Here is a 17,905-nt window from a genome sequence, read left to right as displayed (position 1 = left end):
CTGTGACATGGTGGATATTTCACTCACACTCTGCCTCTCACCCCATTAGGGCAACTTATGGAGTCATTTGACATTTTAGAGAAGGAGGAAGACAAGACAGGGAGTGAAAGGAGGGGGAAAGGATTGCATGTCGTTACATCTTGACTTACCTACTGGCATGATGTGTACAGTAGTTTAAACTTGACGTGAGACAGAATGACTTCATTGATTTGACTGATGTTCATTTTTATAAGGTTGGTCTGAAGATAAAAACTTAAAATTAATCAAATTATAATACAATGACGTCATGCAAGTAGCCCACTAGAAATGGCATTGTCAAGATTGGACAATTAGCCTTTGAATCAGTAAAACACTTCATGCTTGTGTCATTCACCAAGGTCATTTCCTTTGCAAGGCAATTAATTGATTGCAATTGGACAGCTCTTTTTGTCATAGAAGATGTTTCACCTCTCATACAAGTAGTTTTTTTTATTTATTTTAAAATATATTAGATACATTTTTTTAAATGTTAACATGGGCAAACTAACTTTTAATGTAGATCTGATGATTATTGTTTTCTCTTTATGTATATTATCTCTGTTCAAAGTCTACTATTTTGTTGATTTTTTTGGGAATGACAGAATGAAAAGATTTTGAGTATGTTTTGCGCAATTGTGATATGTAATTTTATAAATTATTTTGCCATCAGCAGGTGTTACGTTTCTAAAGGTGCCCTGAAAGGCATTTGGAAAATGTAAGCATGTGCCATTTACTTGTTATGTTTGAAACTATAAAAGTGCATATGATGTTTTTACCTTTCACCCACATGTGTGAAGGGTTTTTTGAAAAGAGAAAATAGGAATTTGACTTCATTTTCATAGTAGATACCTATTGAAGAGCTTATGTTTTAAAATACAAGAGCGTTATGTAAAAAAAGATAAGTGGATGATGCCTTACTTGATGTCCTCTCTACATTTTCACACAATGAGCCTCTAGGTTTTAAAAGCTGGTGCAGCTTTATAAATAACATCATCTAAAAACAAACCAAAGGAATACTCTTTGCTGAGCAGTAGAATATAAGATCTATTTTTGTGCATCTGGTTTTGAAACATCTTCAAAAGAACACAATCTAAGACAATAACAAATTTCTGCCATGCGTCCAGCAGCAGTAGCAGCTGACATCAAACCAGCCAGATTTATAAGGTTCAAGCAGATTACCTCTGAATTCTATGAAAAAGATAGAGACTAGGTTTTCCCATGACACACACACGTGCTTTTCTGTATGTTCAGACAGTTGGACCTTGAAAGGATCACATGAGGTTTTCAGAATCCTACTTTAGTCCAGTTTGAAGCTGTGGCGGCAGCCTGATGAGCTCAGAGTAGCTCTCTGTTTGTTTTTCCATTGTTTGTCATTGTGTTACAATCACACTACCAAGAACAACACAAACCAGCATACTGCAATATAAATATTTTATGCTTGAAACAAGTAACACCATCAATATTTGCCAACATAGTCTCTAGAAGACTGAAAAACATTCATTGAAAAATGCGGACAGTAAATTTGCATTGTTTCATTTCACAAATGTAACCTTAATAGAGTTGAACTTACGATCAAAACAGTTTGGCTCTTCTCTTTGTATTATAAGTCAAGTACACACGTTTGCAGAGTAAAAACATTCAAAGTAAAAGGTGTAACATTCTGACATTTTTCTCTCCATACTATGTAACAAAATGGCAATAAATGCAAGATGAAAATCACTGCGTCAACAAACTATGAACATGAGGCAACCATGTACACTTAAATCTCGATTTTACTAGCTTAAATCCTACTCGACTATCTGTCTAATACGGTTTGGTCATGGACCTCAATTTTTTTTTGTCATAAATACATTTTTAAGTAGTATTTTAAATTGATGATATAAGGACTGCAAAAAGCTCAATGACTAGCGCGTAAACCTTAGCGCTGATTTGATGAATTTCCGTGACCAATTTAAAGGCGTTTGATAATAACAAATCGTGCTGTTTGTTCTTTATGACTGCTTTATCACAGTGTTAGGGATAGCTAGGATTGTTTTTGATTCAGAAAGGGGAAAATTCACGTAAGCACCTTATCCACAAAGTTACGCAGTAGCAGAATATGTGGTTTTATTGCCTCTTCCATCCAATTCACATAGCATCAAAATGACTTACTCAATCCGCCTGATATTGTCATCTGTGTATTGCTTCTCTTTTAATAAAATGTCAATAGACTTTGATGTGTGTGGAGCAATCTGACCCCTTGGGCTGCCAAACAACATGGCTGACTTAGATTATCGTAACAATGAACCCCTTTGACTGCCCAAAAACACGCCTTTCTAAAAAAAACAAGACTTTCTATACAACGCGCTATCGAGGTTAACGTGATTCCCGAATCCTGGACACCAAAGACCGTGTAAGATCGAGATTTAGGTGTATTAGCCAATGCAATTGAAGTCAAGTGGAAAATAAATCATATTAATAGGGTATTCAAACATATCTGGTGATGAATACTTTATGAAAAAGAAACAAGACAAAGAAGTGCAAGAGATTAGACGGACTCACCAACTATATGTAAATTGAGATACATGGATTTGCGAAATGCATGCACACGAGAAACCCAAGTGCAAAAAACACACTGAGAGCAAATAAACAATAGAAGGTCACTGGCAAACAATGCTGACAGCTGCAGTATTAACTGGACATCTGAAAAAAAATCTATCTGCCACTTGGACACTTCTATAAATATAAGAATTTGACATGTAAAGCTCGGGTCGGGATGCTTTTGCAGTTCATGCATGATGTGGCACTGTGAGTTCCACATCCATCAAACGTGATACCAACACATATGTGACGGGGTCATATATGCATACTATATGGGCTGCAAATTAGCACAAACATCCCATATGTGCTGATGTTTCACAGGCAGTCTATACTCGCATGTCACCCCATATGAGTTTTATATGATTTCACAGAGACTATACTGTGGGTTGGTTGGAGGTGCAATGTTAACCTAAAAATGTAGGATATATAAATATTTTTGAAAAATATAAATACAATACAGGCTCAAAGATTCATGATACACAAAGGACTTTTAGCATTGCACATTCTTCAACTTTCTGGAGATTGCAATTTTCTGATCTAACTAATTCTTGAATGATGCAAAACATAACACTCAGTGCTTATAAACGTGATGTGCACATTTCTATGCGACATTGACACTGTGTTCTGAGCAGTCATGGTAATCTCATTTGAGGCAACTGTGTACAAAACAAGATGGACACGAAGCAATGTGGGGTGATGAAATGGGCAAATATAACAGGAGCTGTTTGCCGGGCCAAATTTTGAAAATGTAAAAAAATAAAACTGTGTCATGGCAGTCACTTTGCCAAGAAACATGCTGTGGTCATGTGGCGTGAATGCAACAAGGCGTGACAATGCAGTGAACCGTATGTTTTTCCCACATTGCGTTCTCCAAGGGTCTGACACTGCGTGCGCAGTCCGGGAGAGGGTACGAATTTGGACCGAGCAGGGGAAATTCGTTCAAGTCTGCAGAGATCACAAACAGTGTCTCATTTTCATCCATGTAAAACCTTCAGAGAATGTAAAAAACGTGTTGGATGTTCATTAAAGTTTGTCAAACTCTGATCAGAACGTGAGAAATGTGAGGGACTCCAACAAAATGTAACAGGTCGGGAGAGGTCGTTCATTTTGGGCAAACTGTGCCTTGCTGTGGAACATAATTTAAACGTCGAACATCAGAAGCAAGCTCACTGTCGATTTAAAAGTTGACGAAAAACATACTATACACGGATGAATCTATTAAAAGCAGGCATCAAAGGATTGTTAGGCTTGCATTGGCAAAACCTGTTGATTAGGACTGGTGATATTGAGTAATTTCATCTCCATTGCTGTAGACTGAGGCATAACTATCTTTTTAGGACTAAAGTAATCCCTCGCTATATCATGGTTCATCTTTCACGGTCTCGCTGCTTCACAGATTTTTTTCACAGTGCATTGTGTTCAGAAGAAATAGACACTACAGAGTGGAGTCAGGCCACAGAGGCACAGTCAGAGGCGCAGTGAAATATGTGCGAGTCACAATTTGTTCTACTATACTACGTACTTCGTATTGATAATTAAAATGATTATTTCACTGTAGTTATTTGGAAGAAAGTGTTTACTTCTATTTGTTAAACAAATGCTTGGGCCTGAAAACAGGTTTTGTTCTTTGGTTTCCATGTTATACATGTACAATAATGTTAAAAAAATAAAGGTTTCTATTTCACGGATTTCGCCTATCATGTTTTTTTTTTTTTTAGCGTAACCCCAGCAAAAAACCAAGGGATTACTGTAAAGTAATTTCCCCGTTACAGCAAATGGTGATGGGAAATGAAGCTTCAAATTTGCTTCATGAATCAGATGTATTTTTTACTCTACTGGGTTAAAGAAATGGCAAATCAGTATGCCTTCAGCCCTGTGGTGGGCAAAGTGCCAACTGGTTTGTGAATCATCTTGAAGCTTCATTTTCCCATCCCTACTGCCAAATGCTTTGGAATATTTGAAAACAATGTACATTTAGAGATACAATTGAAGAATACGATTAAATCGTATTTTCTATGACAAGACTTGCATCAAGAGTGTTAACACATTTCATACCAAAGACGTAGATTGCCCATATACTCTACAGTACATTCGCTACGAAATTATGAATTCATTAAAGAGCAACATCATTAATCAAAAAGCTGAATCTTAATGTGATTAACCTTATTTCCGAAGAAGTCTAAATTAACATTATTTGTTTTATATGTTAATAACTTCAGTCCTTGTTAATCAAGCTCATAAGTTGAGTCCTAACACACAGACTGGTGGCTTTTGCAGAGGCTATTCGTAGCTGAACATTGTGCTGCCTGGCTTGGCACTGCCAACGGCAAAAATCGAAATTGGCTGCGTGCACATATCAGCAGGTATTCTAACAGGTCTCCACTCTCGGAAAAGTACACATGTGCACACACACACACACACATTGCATGACATGGGACCAATCTGGTGAAGTGTGGAGTGGGAGACTCATCAGTCAAGTGATAGAGGCCAGTGGAGGTCTACTGGTGCAAGACTGTGTGTTACAGCTGCCATTAGAGCTTCACAGAACTGCCGTTAGGGAGCTGCCAATGTGAGTAATGTCTGCCTCTTACACTCCCTATGTCCACGAAAAAGAACTGTCTGATTCGGTCTCTTATAACTAAAAACAACTAAAAGCACATCTACAGTAAGTGTTGATTTATCTTTGGAAAGCGAAGTTGGAGGTTCCTTATGGATAAAACTGTGGTGTATAAAAATAAAAGTTCAATTTAGAGCTAAAGTCTTCCCAGCAAATAACAACATTTCACTTATGGTTTTATATGTTCGCACCTGAAGAAAAGTTCCTGTGCTGTCTTCTTCAGCCTAGCTTGATACGGCTGTCCTGGCTGTAGAAGAGCACCTGGAGGAGAATGGCCACGTCAATTAGGATCTGGACAGAACCACACACACAGAACTGAGATGGGCTTTGGTTGATCAGAAAGTAGGATGTCTTGAAGACATCTCCGGCCATCCACAGCAGCACCATCTTCACACTGCAGCAAGGAGGCACAAAAAGATAAGTATCAATCCTACTGGTTGATACAGGTGAGACATGATCAGAGCAAACAGTCATGGCAGATTTGGGAGCAGTAGCCCAATCTCCATTACATACAACTACCCTTTAAATGTGATCATCTAGTTGCCATGGCAACCCTCCTCTGGTGGACGTCAGTGGACCTTCAGTGCTAGATGTGTGGTTGGGTTAAATACATCATTTTTGTAAAGAAACTATAGGTAAAGGAGTGATAAACAAACAGAGCTCACTCAAGGTCAAAGTGGGCTTCTTTAACACCCTGAAATAACTTCGACATTTTTCTTGCTAATGATTGCCATACAGTATAGCCTACACTAATGTACCCACGACCTGTAAGAAAAAAGTCTACAGTTATCAGCATGATGCAAGCACAGCAGGCAGACAGAATATGCAACATGTTCTTCATCTTGCATCACAGCTTCACATACTTCACTCATGCCGTTTTATTTCATCTGAATTGTATCTCATTCTTCGTCTCGCATCATTTCTGTATTATTCATGCTCTCCTTCCTTCCTTTACATTCTGTGCCCCTTTGGCCTCACTTACTGTCATGTTTCTTTACTTTGTTACCCTTCACACTTGAACGTCTGTACCTCACTTCTGCTCCGGCAACTCTGCTCCTGCTGTTCTCCACCCCAATCCCCTGACAGTGACTACCCATTGGTATGAATGGAACATGAGTTTATACTTTTATTGGATTTGACTGGACCCAAGAAAAAAAGAAAGCGCATCAGTCATCAAAGTCATGTGGGGGTCTTGCAGAGGTGGAGGAGAACATAAAGTCAAAAAATAATATCTATCCAACGCGCAATGGCGCAACCAGGAAATCACTAGAGACAGAGATGAGAATGATACGGATGATGAGTCTATATGGGTTGGGAAGCAGCCTAATGACCATGGGGATGTATAGACTATGCTATCCTTGGGCTGTCCTTGCAGAGTCATGTCAAACTGCCATCTCTCCCCTGGGGTCCCTAAAGGCACTGGCAAGGAACGGAAACATTGGCAAGGAAAAACAATAACATTATACTCCATTTAATAGGAAGGTCCATATAAACCAAGTTCTTAGTACCAAGCAGATAATGGCTGCATGGTAAAAGTTGCTGTAGTGACAAACTGTGAATAAGTTTACTAAAAAGAATACACAATATTTCTCTAAATTTGTGAGTAAATGCCATGTTGATGTTGTTGCATCAAAATGCCAAAGAGAAAAATACAAGTTTATAATGTTCATGAAGAAGATAAGCGCGCATCATTGCAATACTCAGAAAGCATACAAATAGATCCCCAAAATTTCTGTCGTGACATCAGGGCTTCCTGATTGGTTGCTTTCAAAGAGCTATGATCGTCATGCGATATGAATGCTTGTCTCTCCGCAGTAACGTATACGTAGCTTGTTCTTCAGAAGGTTTTGATCTTCAAAAGGTTACATTGACTGAACTAATTTCAGTTACACGTTTGATAACAGTCGACCTTAAGCAAGAAATGACAACCTGATGACAAAACAAACTTCATCTTTGTCAACACATGTTGCCTGCCTCCATTCTCCTCTAACTCCAATTCCTGCAGCAGGCTTTTGTCAGTCTCAGTCTGCTTCATTATCCTCCTCCCAAGGCTGCCAGAAGAGCACTTGTTTAGAACACGGGATTCTCACTGACGTTTTGCTCCCTTAACAATTTAAACTTTAGAGTAAGCATTGCAGATTTTGCTAGAGCTGCTCCAAAATGGTAAATAAAAGAAATCGGACTCCTGATACTTTTGTTTGTCTTATTAAGTATTATTATAAGTATGTATTAAGTTCTTTATTGAAAAATATGATTTGCTGTGTACAGCAATTTCCAAACATATTACGTACACACTGGGAGGAAGTGTATTTATTTATTTTCCAAAGTATCTTGTAAAGATGAAGAATTAAGATTTGGGAAGAATCACCTTTGATAGATAATTTCTCGAGCCTTGTGTGAGCCATTTTATTCTAAAATTTATTTATAACTCAAGTGAATAGCAAAAATAGCGGGCAGGTCACTTGTACATGTATAGTCTTAAATGCAATGCAGCAGAAAGGGAACCAAACCCCATTGGGGGTCGGTCATTTAACTTTGGCTGGCATCCAATTTCCACAATTTACTCTTTACTGTTAATCATGCTAGTCTCACATAGCGCCATGTGACAGCGGGCACATTCATAGGAGGCCTTGATGCGGCTTGGCTGTGCTGACAACTGATGAAAGACCTTGAGAACAAATGATGGAGTTTGGGCCATAGTGATGCTTTCTGTATGCACACAGAGAGGAAATGATTATAGTATTGATTCAAAAGACCAAGTAAGTGACTATACCACCTCTTACAGTAACACACACACATCAACCAGCAGTGTTTGCTTTTATTTGCACAATACAAGAAACCAAGCGAAACCAAATGTGCAAACCATGAAATTGCATACAAACCTTTCATTCTCACCAACGTGTATACGCAGTGTAAACGCACGCACGCACACGCACACACACACAAGCAAACACCATAACTCAGCCTGGTCAAGTTGCATTGATCAGTAATGACCCGACACCTTCATTTGAGCTAAGTGCTGAGAAATGAGAGAGGAAAGGGTGAGATGGTGAACCGGGTACTTGAAGGATAGCTATAAAAAGAGCAGATGATGACACTAGATGGAGGTGAGGGGAAAATGGCGAGAGATGGATGACAATGTGGTGTATGTAACTGTAAATATTGGGAAAGGTGAATAACAAAACCACTTTAATGGTCAGAGTGACAGGACAGGAGAGAGCAATGAACAAAATGATGGAGGTCTGACTGTATCATGAACGCCTGCAATACATGCAAGCAAGCCACAACTAGGACAGATATTGATTGAGGCCGTCAGGACAACTGTTAGCTCACGGGCTCAGCTTGGGTGGACGAGTGTTCAATTTGGGTTGGAGTGGCATTTGGAAAGAGACACAAATACACAGGAGGAATTCAAAGGACAATGGGGGGAAATTTGCAGTTTACTCATTTCAAGTCTCAGTAAGTGTGAAGCAGGGGTCTCAAACTCAATTTACCTGGGGGCCACTAGAGGTAGAGTCTGGGGTGAGGCTGGGCTGCATTAGGTTTTTTTAGGCTCGGATAAAAACATTTACACCCCTGTTCTCAAGATTAAACCACAAATGTAACATTGTTCTGAACACGGCTTCTGCCTACGTTTTGCTACAAAAGACCTGGCAGCGCTTCCTCTCGCATAGCTGAGCCACATTTGGCGTGAGGGAGGAAGCAGTATAGACCCTCATTAGGGCTTGAAGATGCGCATCAGTAACTCTGGACCTGTATTTGGATTTAATGAAGTTCAAGGTAGAAAAGAGCTTTTTGCACAAGCATTATGTGCTCCCAAAAAGACACATTCAAATCAGCACTGCACACAACCATTCATATCAAAATCACGGGCCATGCAAACATACACCTTTCATATTAAGATAAGGGTCGCAAACTATCGTCCCACAGGCCGTAATTGGCCCGCAAGCCGCCGGTTTGTGACCTCTGTATCTGAATATCAGTAAAAATGAACACTGAAAATCATCACCCACCCAGATTATTGAGAAATATTTGATTATGTTAATTAGAAATAATATTTGTTTTAATGACAGTATTTATACTACAGTATACCATCGCTTTGTCTCTGCAAACGTATACCTGACTCACATGATAAACTAAATTATCATAAACTGATATCAAATTAAAATTCCTCACGATCCCTTTTTCCCCCTCACCCTTCTTTCACTCTTCAAACTCAATTTCCATCAGGTACTGTCATCTTATCTTTCTTTCTAGCCTCCTGTGCTGATTTGCACACAGTCCACTGACCAAGACATGCTTGGATGTTTTAATGTGGGCTTGAATGACAGCCAAATGGCCAAAGTGTCCTTGGCACTTCAGTACACTATGTGCTTGTCCTTTGCATGTTTGGGCATTAAATGTTGAGTGATGAGAATTCATAGTCACTAAACTGTTTCTAAAATCATGACGTTGACATATGAGCTTTGTATAGCTTGTATCAGAGAGTGAGATTTGGCAGCCAGCAACCAAGAGTTTGTATGTACTCTCTCTCTCTACATATAGCCTGGAGCCAATGTGCAGATGTTTGAAGCTTCAATGGCAGCTTTTTTCAGCACAACTTTGCTCATATGCGTCAGGACGATGAGTTCACGCATGCTTGTTTGAGCATCTGTCTGTATGCCCACACATAAGGATGTGTGTGGAGATACCGTAGAAGCGCTTGCAGGCCCACTAACTATGAATAATGCATGTTTATTGATCGCACATGGGCAAATGCAGAAAAGTCATAATACGTGTATCATAATGGATTCTACAAAACGAAACAAAGGTTAGGTGAAGAGGCGTATCACTCGATTTGCCTGAAGTTATTCCCAATATTTTTGTAGAAAGCAGGCGTAGTGGAATTAAACATGTATTTACTGCTGTTACTGTCTAAATAGTAATGGGTATGAGCAGACTAACATGAATCTATAACAAGAATGTTGTGTCATTTTGAAGTTTCCTTTTATCACACTGACTTACATCCCATCTGGATGGAAAAGACTCAACTTTTGTAAAGTCGCCTTCCCCAAATAAATAAATGCATGAATGCATAAACAGATCCCCCCCCTATTGTTGCTATTACACTTTTGCAAAGACAGTGCATCTTTCACCTTCCTAGCAAAAACTTCCCTCTGGGGAATAACACTGATTTCTAGGTCACAAAACAATTTGAGGTCATCACCATGTTTGCTCTATATCCTCCAGGGTCTGACTGTAAAGGTATTGGTCCCTTGTCTGAAATAGCTGTGAGGTAAAGGCCACCTTGACAGAAACATGTAACCGTCATCAGGCTACTGTTCAGTTCTGCTCACAATTGGGAGAAGGAAATAAGCTGTTGGCCGCGAAGGTGTGTCAAGGACATCACACACGTACATGCACACAAAGCTGAAGGCAAAGACTGACTGTAATTCTTTTTTCTACCTCAAAAGTGTGGATGTATGTGAATTTAATCCACATGAATGATTGCACACACGTTGGTATGTGCTCTTGCAAATTCAAAGCCCTCATCTGCGTAAGTGACTTTGGTCAGCAATATGGGTAGAAGAGATAAGGGGAAAATTTGAATTTGAATGGGAGTGGGAGTCAAACACTGTCACAGAATCCGCATCGTTCGTGTCTTCACATCATTGTTTTATGAATCTGGTTACTTGTTGGTATATGCAGTTGTTTGTGTGCTTTGTTACAACAGTGAAAAGCAATTTAATTAACCATGAATGTCAGTGTGGACAAAGAGGTGTAGGCGACGGGAATGTAACAGAGCAGACCAGACAGACAAAACAAATCAAATTGAGTGAAACTACATTTTCAGGACTCAGGAGTATAAGAGACGAGGAAAGACAGTTGTGTTGTGCAGGTGGTGCTCTGAGAAGGTAATAATATCAGCTTGGAAGCAAGCAATGTAATTCTAAATCATTCATAATTGTTAGCGGTTTTCTTCACCAAGGTTTTTACTTGATTTATTTTATGGCTGCTGCATTCAAACCCCAGCTGTAACCTCTGAGGACACTATGTGAAATGGGAGACAAAGGGAACCTTAGGTCATTACAGACAGAGACGACTGTGCACTGCTTCTTTGTATTAAAAAATAAAGCTTGAAAAAAAATCTGGACAGACATATGGCTAATATGAAGTCATTGGTAATGTCCAAGCTGTATGTGTTCCCCTAAAATATAGTGTCTGTTCACTGAGATGAAGTCTAGATGGAAAACGAAAAGCAGTTGAGCTGCAGCATTACAGCAAAACATGCAGTATGTTTAGAAAATATTAAATAGATGTTATCTTTGCCTCATTTCTGCAGCAGTTAAAGGGAACTGTCTTTCAAGGGGAAAAGCAGCTGGAACCAAGGCCTTGCCCGCCTTCTCTTGTTCATGTTCAAACAAGATCGATTGAAGTATATTTAAGATTCCTTGGGGAATTGACATCCAGCAAATAAAGCATAGCCAACTGCAAAAGAACATTGAGAACATATTGGGGAAGGAATGCCTGAGTGACTGTGGAAGCAGAGTTAGAAAGTAACCCTTCAAAGCCAAGTAAAGAGCAAAAGCTACCCAACATTATTAGTGTAAAGCCGCCATTTGAGATGCATGTAGCAGAGTTGTCAATTTATAGTAATTACTAAATCACTTTTGTAACATACCTGCATTTCCATACATTTGTTATATTTTGTCAAAACACAGTACAGATAGTATAATATGTCATGTGATGGCTTAGTGAAAGCCTACGTGTGAAAAGCACGGCCCGCCACTGGCTTGCTAGTGCCATATTGGCCAGCATTAAAATTGGGCAGTGGATCTCTTTTAACTCTCTGGAACAATAAGTGTCACAAACGTAGCGAGTCAGCCTTCAGTGCTCACCGTAACAAAATATGGACTATTCATTCGGCAGCTCTGCTGTAGAGTGAGGAAGGGCAAGCTGTGAATCATAATGAGCTCTTTCACTCGAAGGATGTATCTATAGATTTTATCCTAAAGGCACTGCAGAAGCTTGCTGTGATAAACTGCTATCTTTAATGTACCAAGGGCTAAATGTATGCAGATTATGGGTGTAAAAGAAAAAACCTTGACTCAAGTGTTTTTTTTTTCCTCACATTGCCCCATGTGATTATAAATTACCCGATTTGCATACTTTGTTCATGTAAATTCAATTACTTGATTTTGTGGTCAGTGAGGGAGAAAAGGTGCAAAATTGCAGCTCATCCCTAAATCCTATTTGACCTCGATCGGTGCCATACCTCATGCCTTTGGTAGAGTGGTTCTGGAAGTTCTGCATTAGTTGAGGGAGGCCCAGCATGGCCTCAAATATCACAGCCAGGGAGCCCAGCATCTCTACAAACACAGCAGAGTCCAGCAGGATTATGGTGACCACTGCACATAGGACACTGAGGCCGAAACAGAAGAGAAGGTAGTCCTCAAACGCATTCCACTTCCAGAAGTAGTGTAGATCTAAGTCTAGCAAGGGCAAAAAAAAAAAAAAAGAAAAGCAGAACTTTAGGTATGCAGGAGTGCATGTGTGGTGACAGTTTGCAAATATGAAAGGGTAAGAACAGCAGAGACAAGAAATGATTGAAAGCAATACATTATAAAGGATGTATAGAAATTCTGCAAAGACAGCAAACCTAAATCAATATTGCACACAGACGTGAAGGAATAGAACAAGACAAATGAGGAGATCCAACGCTCTTACATTTCAATTACTTAAGTATAACCTGGCCTTTGGTAAGATTGGGTTGAAGATTTAGAAAGTTTATTACATGAGGTTAAAAGGCTTTCTTGCCATTTTTCCACTTACAAAATTCATTTATCACATTCTACTTTAGAAAGACAGACCCATAGAAATATGTCTGCAGTTCAAAGTAGTTTTTTCTCCAAAGAGGAGATTCTCTTCTTGAATATAGAAGGACGCAATCACCAATAACCAACAAAATGTCAAATTTGAAGCAGATGTCAAGATTACAATTCTCAGATACTATCTGCATTTCTTAAAATTTTAACACATTTTAGTCATGTTCACTGGCAGAGCAAGAGGGTGGGGCGTGGTGGCACTGGCCCCTCCTGACATACGCTTGCCAGGTCAGATAATTGGGTATTTTCCATTTTTTCCGCAATTGTTTTCCAACATTTCTCCCCATTGTCCGTAGAGAACATCTGATGAATGTTTATCAGCGTTTTCAAAGAATTTGTTGGGTTTGTAAGATATTTTTTCAAGTTTTTTTTTTTTGTGACGCCCCCCACCCGAGATAGCCAGGGGTGTTTCCTTGAAGAAAACTGTTGAAAGATGGTGTGCCGCTAATTCAATATTTAATCCAAGTTTTTCACATGTCAACAGTAATTTGGCTTTAGAAATGTTACCCATGACACATATGGTGATATATATATATATATATATATATATATATATATATATACACAATTTATGATTCAAATCTTTTATTAATTATCATTTTAGCTTGTGCCGATGACCAAAAAAGAAATGTCTGGGTTTACTATTTGTGGGGAAACAAATCTGGGAATGTATCCTTTTTAAGGTGTTTACTTAGTTGTCATGGAGACTAGCAGATGAAGATGTACTGCTGACAGCATGAAGGAAAAAAAACAAACAAATGTCACCTGTCAGTGAGTGACAGGAGACAAGAGGAAACAGTGGTATTCAAGCTCTTCTCTTTCTGCTCATGCAGTCACAGCTCTGAGCTTTGAAATGGTCTTATATTAGTGCTATTTTTTTGTTGTACAAATAATCAATATGGGGCGGCATGGTGACGCACTGGTTGGCACGTCCGCCTCACAGTGTGGAGGTTATAGGTTTGATTCCGGCCCTGGCCTTCCTGTGTGGAGTTTGCATGTTCTCCCCGTGCCTGCGTGGGTTTCCTACAGGTACTCCAGTTTCCCCCCACATTCCAAAGACACGCATGCTAGGCCAATTGACCACTCCAAATTGTCTGTGGGCCAGTGCGACTAGTTGTTTGTCACTGCCCGAAGTCAACTGGGATGGATAATCAATATGAGATATGCACGTGGGCACCCTCTCAAAGCACTCTGGAATGTTACACATCTCTTTTTGCATTTCAAATATCAGGGAGGAGACGTCTTGTAAGCAAGTGCACTGTGGCATATTTGTGGCAAGCAGTGAACATGATTAATAGCTTTATTACCACAAACAACAAGAAATTGAGCATTGCTCACAGCTGATGAAACAAGGAAAGGAGTTACACAAACAGAAAACCATCCCTGTACACCGTGCACACATTGACTGTTGGAGACTAAAAGCCCTGATACCAATGAGATAGTAAAATAGAATTGAGAATAGAATTACACCAACATAACAACATAACATTTTGTAACGGTACAAACAAAATGACCAGACCGCAAACCTGGACCTGGATTTACTGAAAACTCATCGTGGATAGCAGAGACTGCAACGACATTTGTAGATTGTCCTTAGTCATTAACAAAGTCCATTAATCAACTTTCCAGTCAGGCTGAGATGTTCAAGTAAAACCATGCTGACACCGCCAACTCGTGAACTTTTTCCTGCAACGTCAACATGATTTTGTGTTCCGATGGAAACACTTTAGCACTCTCCCTCATACCCACACTCAGGTCCATCATTCAGTGCAACACAACTACTTCCTTTCCTATTACGTATGTGTCCGTCCCATTTCCCCCAGTCAGTCTGCTTGCTATGTTTACCAGAATAATGAAATTGCTAAGAAAAGTCATGCATCATTCATGAGGGCATTCCTTTTATTTTTCCACTCATGTCATACATCATCCCAAGCTTTATCTGGACAAGCAAAACAAGCCAACTCAAAAGTTTTTTTTCTTCTGACTCGCTGACACTAAAAGTTCCATCAAGCAGTAACGCATGCAATGTTTTGCTTTTCCATTGTTAAAAGTTTGAAAGAGTAACAAAAATAACTACTTGACACATTTTAGAACCGTACAAGCTGTGGTGCACCTTAAGTGTGAAGACACGGTCAATTGAAATTCCATCTATTCTGTATTTTACTTGATCTTCGTCTCATCAGAAAACAGATATGCTGAGAACAATCTCGAATGATCACCAGTCAATGAGAAGACTAACAGATCTCTCGACCAGTACCAAACTTTGAGGCCGTTTCCATGTTCTCCAAATGCCTTTAGAATGAAGTGAAGATATCGACCGGGCCAATGAATAGCCAAAATTCATATATGATTGAAACCCATTGATTTGAATTTGAGAAAGAAAATAAATCAATGCCCCCCAAATTCTCCTAAAGGAAATTGAGGAAAAGTTAAAAGTTAAAGTCCCAATGATTGTCACACACACAACTGGGTGCGGTGAAATTTGTCAAAACCCCACAAACTCAATAAATAAATAACAACACATAATTGAATAAATGAATAAATTAAGGAATCTACAAAAAAAGGATCGATTGCCCCTTGGCGAGACATTATCAACTTTTATTGATTGAGAACTGGATCTGTTTGCAATGCTGCCAACTGAGGGATGTGGCCTTCAACAAATGACCCTGTTTTGATGTGTAATGAGGTAAAGAATATGCTTCAAATGTCTCCAAGAAGGTAAGGATCTTTTCACTCTTCAAGCACAATCAAGATAAAACAATTAAATCGCCATAACAACATCCAAAGAGGTCTGTGGGCTTGGGGACTGCATCCTCATATCAGTTCCCAGTTAGATGTAAAGTTTGGCGACCATTTGACAGTTTATCGTCTTCTGGAGTCTTTGCAGCACTGACAGAAGTGAGCAACAGTTTCGCACCAGGAGGCAGATGAGGAATGGAAGGCGAGTGATTCAGGGAGGGAGAGAGTGGCCGTGAATCATTCAAGGAGATGTATGAACATCACAGTATAGTGCAGGCATCTCCCATTACGCCGAGCTGAGAGTACAGCACAGAGGAGAGAGGGGAGGCGCTGAGACAGAAATAAAGAGTGACAGATAACGGGGCTTGAAGACATGCTGACTCAGCACTGTGAGAATGAAGTCTGTCTGCTGCTTTTAAGATGCGTGAAATACGCTATTCTCCTGTTGGCCGTTTGTCAGAGCCCACTGGTCTCAAGTTGGTCCGACATCACCAGCTTGTCATGTTATTTTTGTGCTCTCTCATATGGATGAACAGTCGAACATTTTAGTGTTTGTTATGGGGAGTTTAGTTCACAGTGATATCACAGCTGTTTCAAATACTTTGATGTCATTTAGCGCTAACAGATTTTGTTTATCTTTTAGGAGGACGTGGCACAATTTTACGTGACTCAAATCAAGCACACTACATCTCTGGGCAGTGTAAGTCAAAACCGAGCATTATTATCATTGAAAAGGCAGAATTTCTGATCGAACTTTTGCAATGAAACTGATTTTATTTTTTCACTTTGTTCAAATCTACATACACCTACAACACCTAACCCAGAATTTGTGGCTGATAACCTTCTTCTCACAGAATATGAGCTAAAAGTAGTAGCTCTTTTTTTTTGTCAAGTTTCACTGGGATCACCCAAGGTGCTCTGCAATTAGTAGCTCAGACCTCAACACTCACTTGCTCTCTTTAATTTTGAGGCTGTTTCTGTGTCATAAAAACAAGTTAGAGATTATTTGGGAAGAAAAAGTTATTTCAAAATATCAATTTTACCAAACGCAATTAAAGATTGACAGCACAAGCAAATGAAAGGTTGATAGCACTTAATGAGTGTTTTCCTTGACCTGAGCTAAATAGCACCCTCCACAATTAATACATGCATAATAACTAATCAGTGTAACTATGCCACTATAGCCAAGTGTCAACACTTCACGTGCAAAGTACCCCAAGCACCCGAAGCCATGGTTCCAAACTAATTATATATTGCTGGCATCCAGCAGAATTCTTGTCCCGTCAAAGACCTCACTTTTTGAGAGGCCCCCAAAAACATGCAATCATTAGCATTTCGTTATGAAAAAAAGGGCAAACATTTTTCAACATTCTAGATTGTTAATTAATTTCTTACAAAATAATAACACACAAACGTGGAGTGACCACTAGGATTGATTTGTGAAAAAATATGAAATTTCAGAATTTGTGACTTTAGAGACTGAGGCGATATTTTTGTTTATGTAGGACTATTGTTGCCTGACTTGTGTACCTTTTCAAATTTTGTCTCTCTGCATTAAAAGCATAACATTTAATAAGACAGTAGCAGACACAAATTCCCACACACGTGTCCACTGAAAGAAAGGCTAAACCTAAATTACCATAATTATGTTTTTTTTTTTTTTTTAATCTACCGCAGCGCTGTATTGGGTTCACAACAGCAGACACAGTTATTTATTTTTCACCCATGGTTGCCGCTTTGATGCTTAATCCAGTTTTCAATTTGTTGCTTCACTGCCCGACTTGTCACAAATACGTTAGTATCTTTTGTGCACAATGAATAGCCAAACAAATTAAGATTATGCCTGTGGACCGACCACATCATTTCACACTGTGACAAAAAAAGTCACGTCTGTCTAAACTGTTTGATGACATCTGCCACAGAGTGTCTGCCAACATCCTCCTCAACACCACCACCACCACAAGGATTATGACAACCTCACTGATTGTCACACACATCGTAAAACACACCCAAAGCTGCAAGCCGCTCAACGGATTCCCACCCAGCCAGGGTACACTTGCTGACCCACAGTATGCTGTCAGTGGGC

The 17,905-nt window shown here is 39.4% G+C and overlaps 1 protein-coding gene across 6 annotated transcripts in view; it reads right to left on the bottom strand.

The window, feature by feature from the left end:
* LOC148396402 (solute carrier family 66 member 2) overlaps positions 1 to 17,905 on the bottom strand; it is a 44,982-nt gene that overhangs the window by 16,391 nt on the left and 10,686 nt on the right. For 2 of the 6 annotated variants that reach the window (XM_088379784.1, XM_088379781.1), the window contains exons 4-5: positions 12,471 to 12,687; positions 5,407 to 5,609 (exon numbers count right to left, since the gene is read on the bottom strand). In XM_088379784.1, the coding sequence (XP_088235910.1) occupies positions 5,435 to 5,609; positions 12,471 to 12,687 (392 nt within the window). In that variant the 3' untranslated portion in view covers positions 5,407 to 5,434. Of the gene's footprint in view, positions 1 to 1,435; positions 5,610 to 5,635; positions 7,925 to 12,470; positions 12,688 to 17,905 lie in introns of those variants that run through there. The other 4 variants (XM_088379782.1, XM_088379780.1, XM_088379785.1 and 1 more) reach the window with 3 other exon arrangements.

The sequence above is a fragment of the Syngnathus floridae genome, chromosome 6 (assembly GCF_059516105.1).
Source record: "Syngnathus floridae isolate MCC-2025c chromosome 6, RoL_Sflo_1.0, whole genome shotgun sequence".
NCBI lineage: Eukaryota > Metazoa > Chordata > Actinopteri > Syngnathiformes > Syngnathidae > Syngnathus > Syngnathus floridae.
The sequence above is the reverse complement of the archived record's forward strand: the minus strand, read 5'-3'. Positions and strand labels throughout refer to the sequence as shown.